This window comes from Pan troglodytes, chromosome 19, assembly GCF_028858775.2.
Source record: "Pan troglodytes isolate AG18354 chromosome 19, NHGRI_mPanTro3-v2.0_pri, whole genome shotgun sequence".
Taxonomy (NCBI): Eukaryota; Metazoa; Chordata; class Mammalia; order Primates; family Hominidae; genus Pan; species Pan troglodytes.
The window spans coordinates 78539589-78551122 of NC_072417.2; the positions used below are offsets into that span (position 1 = coordinate 78539589).

Sequence of the window (11534 nt, forward strand, 5' to 3'; positions counted from 1 at the left end):
CAGATGAGACCCTTGGAGTCCAGAATTCCAGCAGCCTGCCCAGATCACACAGCTGGAACTGGTGGGCATGGATTGAGTCACGTGGCTCTCAAACTGCCTCCCAATACAAAGACTAGACTCAACATGTTTCCAAGTTCTCACAGAATAAAAAGCAGGAAAGGAGTGCCTTAGTACAGGTAACCCAGATGACGGATAGAACATTTCTAGGAGGGACAGTTGGGGACGGCTCCCTGGGACAGATGGGACTGATGGGACTAATGGGACTAACGGGACTCCCTGGGACAGATGGGACTCATGGATGAGCAGGAATTTGAGGAGATGACAACCCAGGACTAGGTAAAGGGAAAGGTAGCGAAAAGCTCTCCCTAGACTAGGGAGAGAGAGGGGTCTAATTAGCCAGGCTAAGAAGGCCTGGCAAAGGACGTAGGTCTTCAGTGCAAGGTCATAGTCCTGTCTTAACTGGATGGGGAGAGGCCAGGAGGCCAGGGGACAGCAGGGGTGCCAGGGGACCGGCAGGGAGAAAGCATTCCCATCAGCACATAGGATCCAAGGTCTGTCACCAGACTGGATGGAAAGGAGGGATAGGTACAGGCAGGGAGCCCTGGGGGAAGCCACCGCCACAATTTGGTGTGAGGGTCTGTCTCAACAGGGGATGGTGGGATGGAAAAGAAGGTAGGAGAGGCAGTCTCTGCCTTTAAGGAGTTTGCGCTTGTTGGAGTCACCAAACAAACACAAAAAGTTACAGGGCCATAAACTTTTTAAGCCAGAAGGGACCCCTGTAATCATCACAACCACCCAAGGAGGTAACTTAGCACCATGTGGGCCAAAGGCCTTGTCAGACTTGGCCAGAGGAGCCGGACCACAGCTGTGCCCTGGATCCTGTCTGACTGCATCAAGTCAGATCTTAGAAATATGCTGTAGGCATAGAACTGACCAGAAGGTGCAGACCAGGAGCACTGCACATGAACCCCTCAACACTTTTGACCAAGTGACTTGTGACCATCACTTGGACACTCTGACCCTGTTCTCATATCTGTAGAGGGCAAGAAGTCTCACGACCTCCTGGGATTTTTTGGTGAAAATTAAATGAGAATGGTAAGATCTTCCAGGCCTTCCTCCTGGTCCATGTGTCCTCAATCCGGAATTCCCCAACACCAAGGGCAGAGAGGAGTGGTGAGAGTAAAAAGAACAGTTCATTCTTCTGGAGAAGAGAAGGTTGATTCAGTGAAAAAGGCCTCGTAGTTGAGAAGGGGGACTCTCTGTGTTCAGCATCCCCACTAAAGGAAGAACAAGGGGAAATAGGCTTCAAAAGTTAGAGAGAAAAAAATACTTCTAAATGGTCAGAGGAAATCCATAAAGTAGGTGGGGACAGGCTGTGAAATCACCCAAGTCTTTAAAACAGGCCAAAGTGCCCAGCCATCTGGGTGCGTAAGTAAGGTGTGGATACTGCCTTGAAGCAGGATGCACAAGATGACTTCCTTGGGGCCTTTTCCTGTTGTTAGGAATCCAGTGATGAGGCCACATTCTGTAAACTCTCAGTAGGGACCAGAAGTCAGAGGCTGGGCACTGCTGCCGGCTTGGCTGCAGTGCTCGCTGCTGGGCTGAGTCACAACCCCTCCAGAGGTGGGCACCCACCTGAAGAGCAGGCAGTTGGATCATGGCCTCTGCACCAAGTTCTGAGGTCCTCCAAATGAACCAACAAAGGCACAGTAATTTGGGGGAAATCACAGGAAAATTCCAAGAAAAAACCGAGTGCCAACAAAAACAGAGAGCCCCAGCCAGGCACGGTGGCCCACGCCTATAATCCCAGCACTTTGGGAGGCCGAGATGGGTGGATCACCTGAGGTCGGGAGTTCGAGACCAGCCTGACCAACATGGAGAAACCCCGTCTCTACTAAAAATACAAAACTAGCCGGGCGTGGTGGCGCATGCTTGTAATCCCAGCTACTCGGGAGGCTGAGGCAGGAGAATCGCTTGAACCCGGGAGGCAGAGGTTGTGGTGAGCAGAGATCACACCATTGCACTCCAGCCTAGGCAACAAGAATGAAACTCCATCTCAAAAAAACAAAAACAAAAACAAAAAACCAGAGAGCTCCCATTTTCTCAACTGCCCTAATTTCCTTCATCATCTTTATCATGATTTATAATGACTGGACACTGGTGTTTCCATGTTGAACACCTGTCCTGTGAAACCAGACTGTAAGCTCCATGAGGGACAGCCCTGTCCTCACACGAATCTCCGACGCTGAAAGTAGTGAGTGGCACGTGGCAGTGACTGAAAACCTTGTTGACTCTCCTTAAAGGACCTAAGACCATTAGATGGGTCACTGGAAAAGTTTTTTAGTTTAACAGGCATGGTGCAGCAACACCAAAAAAGCCAAAACAGCCTTAAATAGCATTCAAACACTCTTTCTTCCATGCCTTCAGTCCTGCTATCTTGGTGGTATTAACACATCAACCATGTCTCCAATGTAAGAGCTATACTTCAACCTCTGTGGGGAGAAAATGACTCAATAGAAAATTCCTTCCTCCCAGCAAAAAAGACACCTAACTGAAACCCTATGTGTGTTCACACGGCTTTGCACTCGTTGTTTAACACATGGATCCCAAAATAAACTTGTCTCCCTTCACTTCCAAAATAGAGGACTACTGTGTGACCAGTAATTAAAAATGGAATATACTGCTCTTAACTCAGTTGACTGCAATAAAGTACTTGGATTTTCCCACAATCATAACAAGACAGGGCAGAGAAAGGAGGCAGGGTTGTGGTGAGAGGCAGAGACTCGGTATTTCAGAACCCAGACCTTTGTCAAAAGTGCCACATAATTTTAAGAAAACGGAGTGGGGCTGTTTTCTTGTGATTACTTAAAAAAAAAGGGGGGGGGGGGAAGAAACTCAAACCACGCTACAGTAATTGTACCCAGATGCTTTATTTCTTCAGGACTGTTGTGCTTCCAGTTGCTGCAAGGATTTTAAATTCCTACACAGAGTAGAGGCCTATGCTGCAGCTTCTGCATCAGCCTCACATCCACAGACCTGGTTTGCAACCTCAGTAAGCAAAGGCTTTTCAGCCTGCAGGTGGCAGAGACCCCCGGAACCTTCAGGGAAAGGAGGTGCCGGCTGCTTTCTGTTTTCCCCTATCCTGTTCTTATCTCCTCTTAATGAGATGCTGTGGCCCTGCCCCTCCCCATAAACCAGAGGGGAGCCTCCAGGCAGGGAGCACAGAACTGACCTGACAGAACTGACCATAGGGATCCTCCTCCTTCTCCTCCTCTTCCTCTTCCTCCTCCTCCTCACGTTCCCTTCTCAAAATAATGCAACTTCAAAAGTATATGCTTCTAAGTCTGTGCGTTCAGGGCTTTCCAAGAGCCCTCTGAAAATTTACTCACAAGGTCACTGCCCAAAAGGCAATACCCTCTTCAACAAGCATTTTCTAAGGCAAGATCAAGGGACACTCGGCAAGGGGCCAGGACTCCAACAGCACTGGGCAACGGGACCTTTTGAAAACAGACAAACTTTTACAAGTGGATCTTAGCAAACTGCCCTCACCAGAGCTTCCATCCTCTAATTGTGGACTACTGCTTCCAGCATATCTTTCCTATGGCATCATTTTCTTTGATAATTGAAGCCAAGCTTGATTCCAATGGCTCCGCACAAAAACGGGCCTCATCAGCGAGTTCTTTCAGAGAACTGGAAGCAGCACTCGGAGCCAGCAGAGGGCCATCTGCTGGGCCCGACTTCTTTTAAGGGAGGCCAGAGCAGAGGGCCCAATGGGACGCAGATGAGCCCCACCTTGGGCAGGACACACAAGGGCACGTGCAGAAAGGCGAGGACACAGGGAGGGCTCTGTGCACCCAGCACCTTATTCTCCTCCCCAAAATAAATGCTAGGCCCAGTGCCTAATCCCACAACCCCCCTTCGCACACACCTCGACACTGTGCGTGTGTGTGTCTGTGTGCCGGGGATTTTACACGTGCTCCTACCAACAAGTTGCTTTTGCTCTAGGTTATTTATAGCCATCGTCAAAAGCCCAGGCATCCCCCTCAACCACTCAGACCAGAGTCCTGCCCTCTGAGGATAATTCCTGCTCTTCCGCCCCAACTATTTATATTAAACCTGACACCAAATCAGTAAGGACACAAACAAGTCGTTAAAAACGAGGCTCCTTTGAGTGCCCGAGGTAAACACAGGGCTTGCAAGCCTGGCCAGTGCCCCAGGCATCCGGCTGCCAAGACCGCTCCTCAGCAGCTGATGAAGAAAGACCATCCTCAGCAGGACTGACGTTTCTGTTCCATTCATTTTACTAACTTATTAAGCCCATCCCAGATGCCAGGTACTCTGCAGAATGAGTGAGTGTGCGGGAGAGGGAAGGGGGGAACTTAAACCTTAGATGGGATCTCTACATTCCAAGAACTAGCTGGAAAAACAGACTTCAGTTCAATAAGAAAGTTGAGGCATGGGGGCCAGGGGGCCACTCTAAAATCTTACAATGGAAAATGGGCTAAGCCAAGAGTCACCCTTTAAAAGTGACATCCCAACCTGGTTGTCCTATTTACATCATCATTACTAATTATACTAATTATAACACTTTGCGGCGGTTCAAAACGTTTCTCTCTACAAAAGGCTTTCATGTTTATTATTTTGGTCCTAATAACAATCCTATGACACAGACAGAAGGAATGGTGCCCACCCATTTTACAGATGGGCACATGCCGTTCAGAAAGGCTTCAACACCCAAGCAGTAAGTGGTGGACCGGGCTGGAATGCAAGCCTTTGAATAAGGAGTCAGCAGACCTTTCCATGTACTGTGCACACACTCGAATATCTTGCACGTTAAAATGATGTGAGATCATCTGGCTATGTCTTAAATTCTCTTTAAATATGCCCAGTTAAGACATATGAGCTTCAGAGAGTCCTTTAAGATGCTTCATCTCAACCCAACAGTGGGAGAAGGCACACATGAATCTCGTATGGAAACTCTCAGGTCAATGACAAGCTGTCACCTCTTTATCAATGATGTCCACGGTTCACAGCCAAGAAGGCAGCCCTGGAAAACAGGAGCTTCTGTCCCTGCCTTCTGGATCTCAAAAGCTTCATGAGTTGCATCCTGGTAATATCCCAGATGAGGCAAGCCCAGGCTGGGTCGCAACTGCCCACCCACAAAGGGGAGGGTTCACAGCAGAGCCCTGCCTGGGGAGGGCGTCCAAAACCACACACTGTGCTGTTTACGAAGGTGACACTCTGGTCCCGACAGTGGGAGACACAGAAGCCCCAGTCAGGAGGCCCCTGGAGAAGCAGCCTTTACCACGGCTCTTAAGTAGTCTCAGCTCTGGCTGCCAGGCTAGAGGGCAAGGAGGCCAGCGCCAGAGGCTTACCCAAATAGTCTCATAATGGGGCGGGCAGGCGTAGCAGGTGCCCGGCGACTGACCTACTGCAGAGGCCAGACCCAGGATCTTCCTCCCAGACAACCTGACTCCACAAGCATAAAGACACTGAAACACCTCCCTGGAACCTGTGCTTCCTTGCAAAAGTCAACCTGGTTCCACTTAGGTGTAGACCAGATGTCTGAGTAAAACTGGTTCCCAAGCCACAAGCGCGCCCCCTGGTGGTTGGAGAACAAGCCCTTCCTCTCCTCGCCAACAGTCAACTCTCTCCGCCGCCCCTAAAATCATGGCCCGCTAGGCTCAGACCTGGCCACCCTGAGAGGCTCAAGATCAACCATCTGGTGCCCACCTCTCTTCCTGCTGCTGGGCACTAGAGATCACATCCTACAGAGAAAGGGAAATCCAGAGGCAGCTATCAGACCGCATCCTGGGCCCCTAACACACACAGAAATTCACACAGAGAGCAAGATAAACCATTCAGAGAGCAGTCAAGTGCAGCCCCATCCCCTGCCTGTCATAAACCACACCCCGGAATTAAGAGGCTCATTCTCTTTTCGGATATTTGGAAGTCGGGAGGAGGGGAGAAAACAGAAAAACTCATTCTAACAAGAGGTCTGAAGTTGCCTCCAAAGGTCAAGAATCTTAAGACTTGGCCATTCTGCAAAGAACTATTTGTCTTTGAAGCCTCAAAGAGAAAGTACTCCAGGGCCCCAGTACTCCCGGGCCAAGATCTCTTCTCCATCAGCACTAACAAAATAATCAACTGAAGTCTGACCCTCGGACTCATGAGCATTTAAAACCTGGATTAATATGCCAGCAAGCTCTAAAGGTAAGGGTCCTTCATTTGGGAAAGTCACAGGACCTTCCCTAGTTAGAGGCCTTTCTTGCTAGGTAAATATGTAATTGTACAAAGGGAACCACAAGTTCAGTTAAGCCAATTGCTGGCTCTTATCTTAACAGAAAAGTTCAAAAAAAAATCCCACTTACCCCTCAGTGGGTGCACATATTATTTCCTGTGCCTCCACCACAACCCAGCTGCCTCCCTAGCCACATTAATTCCACCCTCTACTGATTAGTGGTGAAGTGACCCCTTCCAAAACCGGCGCTTAGTGGATCTGGTGACTCAGAGGCATCAAAAGCTGCTGTCCTCTCTCTCTCTCTCAACCTCTTCTGAGACACTAGCCCGGGATAATAAGTAACCCACATTAGCGAATACTGCTTGCCACTGTTTGAAGTCAGCACTGGAAGACTGCAGGTATTTACTGTATGTGCATCGCTTTCCCCCTCTTTCAACAACAAAAAGCAAGATCAAAAAGGGTTCATGGCCAGCAGTCCTAACTCAACAGACCTGTCAGTCTCTGCAGCACACCCATCCATCCATCCACCATACTTAAAACATCTGCAAAGTCCACAGCATCAGCCCACCCGCTCCCGTCAAAATCTTACCTATATCCACTGTCAACAGTTTCCGTGGACCTCACACTCGCCGTGGCCCTCAGAGTTTTGCTGGACAAGCCAACCACGGTTGGCGAAAGTTTGCACTTGAAGTCGGCACAAGTCCACTCCTCTTCTTCATTCAAGGTGGGGAGATAGCCACACACGACCTTTAGGCTCCCGAGTCCCCCATTACTCATGTAAGCTGTGTTTTCTCCCCCACTCCTCACATATTCGAGGTATATATCAGAAGTCAAAAACATCTGGTAGGCATTTTCCTCCATCACCGACTGGATCTCGGTCTGCGCCTGGTCAAACATGATGGAATCAATCTGCTGCTTCTTGATGCCATCTCTTATGTAGGTCTTGGTGGCAGGCTTCAGCTGCTTGGAGACAATGCTGTTGTTCTCAATGTACCTTTTGTAGATCGCTTTGGCTACTCGTAAAGTTTTGGTATCCTTCAGGTTCATCTGCCTGAATCCATTGCAGGCAAACCAGAAGTCTAAGGTATCCACGCATTTCTCCCTCTCCAGGAAAGTTCGGAACAGGTAAGCACCGTCTTGATCGCCCAATAAGGAGTGTAAGGACTTGGTCCACCGGGTCAGAGGGGAATCCGGAGATGCCCGCCCCTCCGGCTCCCCCAACCCATCTTCGTTCCGCCTGGTGTTGGAAGAAACAGGCATGGGTTTGGTGACCTGGCCCTTGCCCACCCCTGGCTGACACGGTGGGGTCTCCCCTTCTTCCCCTGGCACTGGGGGCCGCGGGGCATCCTCACGGAAGCTGCTGCTGGGGTCCGGGAGGCAAGTCACCAACATAGCGCTACTCATGGTGAGGGAGCTCTTCCCACTGAGTCTGGGAATTTTTCTTCTTCCAGTTCCTCTCAGCAATCGGCGTGGTCTCTCTGTCTCTCTCAAGTCAGCAGGGGCTCATCTGAACCTCCTCTCTGGAAAGAAAAGGAAGGGGGGAGGTGGGGAGAGAGAAAAGGGTATTGATCTAATCAAAACCAGATCTACCCAACATCAAAGCAAGAAAGTAAACAGGCTTTTCAACTCCTCAAATTCAAATCAAGCAACCCAGCTATCTGCGAGGTGCTCATCTAAAGTATCTGGCGCTGCTTTTCAAAAGCGAAATCTGAGCTCCCTGCACACTTTTCGGGGTTGGGGGTGGGAGGGAGCTGTTGGGAAAGAGGCGGGGAAGGTGAGAGGAAGGCAAGAGCTGGGGACGGCAGGGGGACACTGGAGGTGTAAGACACAACCTTCCAAAAACCCACTCGGCCAGGGCGCACGCAGGGCAGCTCAGCCCGCGCCTCGCCTCCCCTCCCTTCCCCTCCCCCGATACCATCAACTCCAAAAAGGCGCACTCCCAGCCGCTAGGCTGTGTGCAGGTGAAACCAATTTCGGTATATTTCCCCACTCGGCCCTGCACAGATAACTCGAGCTCCAAACGTGCCCTTCCCCGGCATCTGGTTCCCATTCTCCCCACCCACCCCCTCCCTCTGCGCTCCCTCTTCCCACTCCTTAAAAATTCAGAAGATCCTGGCCCAAGAGAAGCCCGCCCAGCATAGGCGGATTGGGCTCCCGGACTCCCAGATTCAGCACGCAAACACCCCCTCCCCAACTCAGATTTGAGTGTTCGCTACGCGCCCCCTACCCCCACCAAGAATCCAGCTCAGTCAACACCTCTGTCTTCCCTGACCTGCCCCCAAACCAGAAACCAACTCACTCAGTGGAGACTTTGATCTTCAAACTTTGAGAGAGAGCTGAGAAGCCTCGGAACCGTCGCCCCCGTGCCCCCAACCCACCTCCCGGATCCGCGAAACCTACAAAACTGGATCACCAGCCGTCTCACGCCACTACTGCCTGTGCCAAGAATCCCAAACTCTACTGATTTCAAGCCTGTCTTTTTTCCAAATAAAAAAGTGTTATCTAACCAATAAACAAGCTGCTTTCCCTAGCACGGAAAAGATCAAACTAAGAAGGGTAGGGGCTGAACGGGGTGCAACCCGGGGCGAGAAGCCAGGGACCCCGGATCTGGGATGGGTGCACGCTGAACCCGACCAGAGCCTCGAGCCGCGGGGCTGGGCGGCGCGGCCCACGGAAAAGTGGGGCTGCCGTTAGCACCGCGCTACCCGGGCGGTGGGAGGTGGAGCGGCCCCGTTACCTGGAAGACGAAGGCCGCCGAGGCCGGGCTCTCATGTCCTCCGAGCCCCTCCGGCCCGGTCCCCCGGCCCAAATGCAACCGAACGCCTCCAGAGCCCCGGCGGGCACACCTCGAGGCCGGAACCCCGGGACACGCCAGCAGCGCCCCGAGCCCGGGCGGGGGGTCGGTCCCCGGCGCCGCCGCTTGCAGAGGCGCCCGCAGAAAAAGCACAGAAAGCAGCAGCCTAGTCCAGAAATGGCGACGCGCGGAGTCTCTGCCTCTCCGCAAAAGGGGCCGGGGCGGCCACGGGCGAGGGGCCCGGGCCGGGAGGAGGGACGCGAGGGACACGGGCGCCCCGGACTTGGGCCGGTCCTGCGCGCAGACTGAGCCTCCGCCAGCGCTGTGGGCCCCTTAGCGCGGACCCGCGGCAGGGAGGGGAAAAGGGGAGGGGGAAGAGAAGTAGGAGGAGAGGATGGGGCGGAGGAGAGGCGGGGGGCGGGGGAGGGCAAGCGGGGGGCGCCGCTACCCTTTCATCCCACCTCCCAAAGGCACTCCCGCGCGCACTCACACGCCGACTCACATCCATAACCGCGACAGCGACGCGACCCCCGGGGGGTATCTGCCCCCTCTCCGCCCCCGCCACTGCCGCCACTCGGATAAGTCTCCTCTCCGGGCCCCCCGCCAACCCGGTCCCCGCGCTGGGGAGGGGGCTCCGGCGCAGGGCGCGCAGGGCTGCCCGGCCAAGCCCCCCCGGAACGCTGGGCGCCGGGTCCGCCGCTCCCCTCCGCGCCGGCCCCTAGCGCGCCCCGAAATAGCCGGCCTGCCAACTTCAAAGGGCCGCCCCGCACATCAAAGCGCGCGGTCCGCCCGGCCGCCTCGGCCTCGGCACTCACCATTGATCCCCGCGCGCGCTCCGCGGCGAGACCTCGCAGGCGCCCCTGGCAGGGGCCCGGCCCCGGCCCCCGGCTCGGCTCGCGGCGGCAGCCCCGGGCCCCCCCGGGCCGGCCGCGGCGTCGGGGAACATGGGGAGTCGCGCGGCGGGGGAGGGGGTGCGGGAAACAACAATCCCGGGTTCAGAGCGAAAGCCACCGGCCGGGGAGGGGAACGGCGCGCCCCGCCGCCCCTTTTATGCAAAAGATCCGAGCGGGCCTCCGCCCCCGCCGCGGCCGCCCCCGGCCCCTGCGCCCCCGCCCGGCCCGGCTTTCAACACAGGTCCTGTTTCCAGCAGTCACTCGGCGCACCAAATGTCCTCCGGGCGCTTCCAACAAAAACTGCGCTGTGGATTTAACTGTGCACTTCAAAGGCGCGAGCCGAGCGCACGGTCCTGAAAGGGAGGTACGCGCCGGCCGCGCCCCGGGCCGCCCCCCGCAGCCCCGCCACCGCTCCGCAGGGCCGCCCCGCCCGCGCCCCTCTCCAGGCCCGGCCTCCGCCTGGCCGGGCCCCCTCCCGCCCCCCGCGCCCACGCCGCGGCTTGGCGCGACCTCGCCCCCTGTAACAGGGGGACTTTCTTTGAAGCGGCTCCGCTGGGGCCGAGCTTCCACCCCCACCTTTTACAGCAGGGCCTTCGGCGGGCGCCTCGGCCGCCGGGCGGCCCCGAAATCCATCGCTCTGAGGGGTTATTTTTATTTCCCGGCTCTCGGGCTGTTACTGAGTTGCCAGGACCTTATCAAAGCGCAGCCGGCTCCAGCCGACTCCCCCGGGCCAGGCTCGCGGAGCCAGTGATCCCGCCGCGCCAATCACAGCCGCGCTCGGCCGGCCCGCGCCGCCCGCCTTAAAGGGACAGCGCCCCGCGCCCGCCCCGCCCCGGCCCGCCCCCGCCGCACGCTCCGCTCCCGCGTTAACCCTTCCCCGGCCTCTCCTCCGCCCCCTGCCAGCCCCCCGCGGCCCCGAGGGCGTTCTCAGCCCGAGTTCTGATTTCTTCTTTCAAGTTCTCCGGCCTCTTTGCTCCCGCCTCCTCCCCCTGCCTGACCTCGCTCTCCCCGGCTCTGGAATGCAACAGTTTCTGGTAGCATTATGGCCATCAGAAGAACTGCAAGCAAGCAGATTTTTTTTTTCTATCATCAAACGCTTTTCTGCCTCTATTCAAGTTTCCCTGGGAATTTGGGCTTGGAGGACTTTATAAAGGGAGTTCCGGCCCTGGGGTTGGCTGGCCCGCTGTCATAGGGCGGAATCGGGCCCAGCCGCTGGAGGCGTGTGCATGCCTGTGCGCGCTTGTGCACGTGCATCTGAGTTCGGGTAAATATAGGACTGCAGTTGGTGGATGAATTGCGTTTGTGCATGTGTGAAAGTGGGGTGTGAATCCGCCAGTACCGCCAGTATAGGCCTGAGTGCTAACACCAGTTAGGAGGCATACCTCAGTGCCCTGAAGACCTAGGTCCAGCTTCCTAACCTGCTGGCCATAAGACCCTCATAGCGGCACACATTGGCCATCTCTCCCCAACAACTGCATACCCGTTACTCTTCCAAAGTCCCCTCTTCTGCCATATGTTACATATTAAACCGATAGGAATATCTTTTTTCCCACTCCAAACGACAAGGCATGCATGCCGTTTTAATGTATCGAAAACTCCTCACCCC

The 11534-nt window shown here is 54.8% G+C and overlaps 1 protein-coding gene across 8 annotated transcripts in view; it reads right to left on the reverse strand.

Annotated features, from left to right (window-relative positions):
* The window catches only part of AXIN2 (axin 2), a 33113-nt gene extending 22410 nt beyond the window's left edge, over positions 1-10703 (reverse strand). For 2 of the 8 annotated variants that reach the window (XM_054670595.1, XM_001163162.5), the window contains exons 1-2: positions 10505-10703; positions 6831-7761 (exon numbers count right to left, since the gene is read on the reverse strand). In XM_054670595.1, the coding sequence (XP_054526570.1) occupies positions 6831-7645 (815 nt within the window). In that variant the 5' untranslated portion in view covers positions 7646-7761; positions 10505-10703. The other 6 variants (XM_054670596.2, XM_016932766.4, XM_016932767.4 and 3 more) reach the window with 5 other exon arrangements.
* Positions 10704-11534: the final 831 nt, after the last annotated feature.